Source organism: Penaeus monodon, chromosome 15 (assembly GCF_015228065.2).
Source record: "Penaeus monodon isolate SGIC_2016 chromosome 15, NSTDA_Pmon_1, whole genome shotgun sequence".
Classification (NCBI taxonomy): Eukaryota; Metazoa; Arthropoda; class Malacostraca; order Decapoda; family Penaeidae; genus Penaeus; species Penaeus monodon.
The window spans coordinates 31,327,314-31,327,774 of NC_051400.1; the positions used below are offsets into that span (position 1 = coordinate 31,327,314).

At 46.4% G+C, this 461-nt stretch overlaps 1 protein-coding gene across 1 annotated transcript in view; it reads right to left on the reverse strand.

Annotated features, from left to right (window-relative positions):
• Window positions 1-461, reverse strand: part of LOC119581937 (alpha-(1,6)-fucosyltransferase-like) — a 17,115-nt gene that overhangs the window by 1,130 nt on the left and 15,524 nt on the right. The window contains exon 9 of the mRNA XM_037930109.1: window positions 184-364. Coding sequence (XP_037786037.1) covers window positions 184-364 — 181 coding nt within the window. The remainder of the gene's footprint in view (window positions 1-183; window positions 365-461) is intronic.

A 461-nucleotide genomic window follows, 5' to 3' on the forward strand; every position in this document is an offset into this window, starting at 1 on the left:
TGTCGGAGCGAGATATCAGGGTCAGGAACCTCGATCCAATTAGGTACAAAAATAGTACATCATTGGCGGATCCAGACAAAAAAAAGGGGGGTTTGGAGTTCTTTTGCCCCAATTACACACAAAATTTTGATCTGATGAAACAATTCGTCCACAACAGCAGTAACTACCAACAAAAAGTAACGGCAAGGTTTTAAGGAGATCTTGAACACTCACATTGGATGACATGCCGCACACGAGGAAATCTGAGCGAGAGAGGAAGTAAACATCGGCCATGAAATTCTTGATGTTTGCCTCGCTCCTCCTCTGGCTCATACTGGCGGTGGCGACGCTCTCCTCGTTGTACACAAACGTGTGGTTGGGGAATCTGAAGCGAGGTTAGGGGTTTGTGCTTTAAACTTTGGTATGTGCGTGTGTGTGCAGGGGTGTTTATACGCACCCCCTCCTTTTCTCTGTCTCTGTTT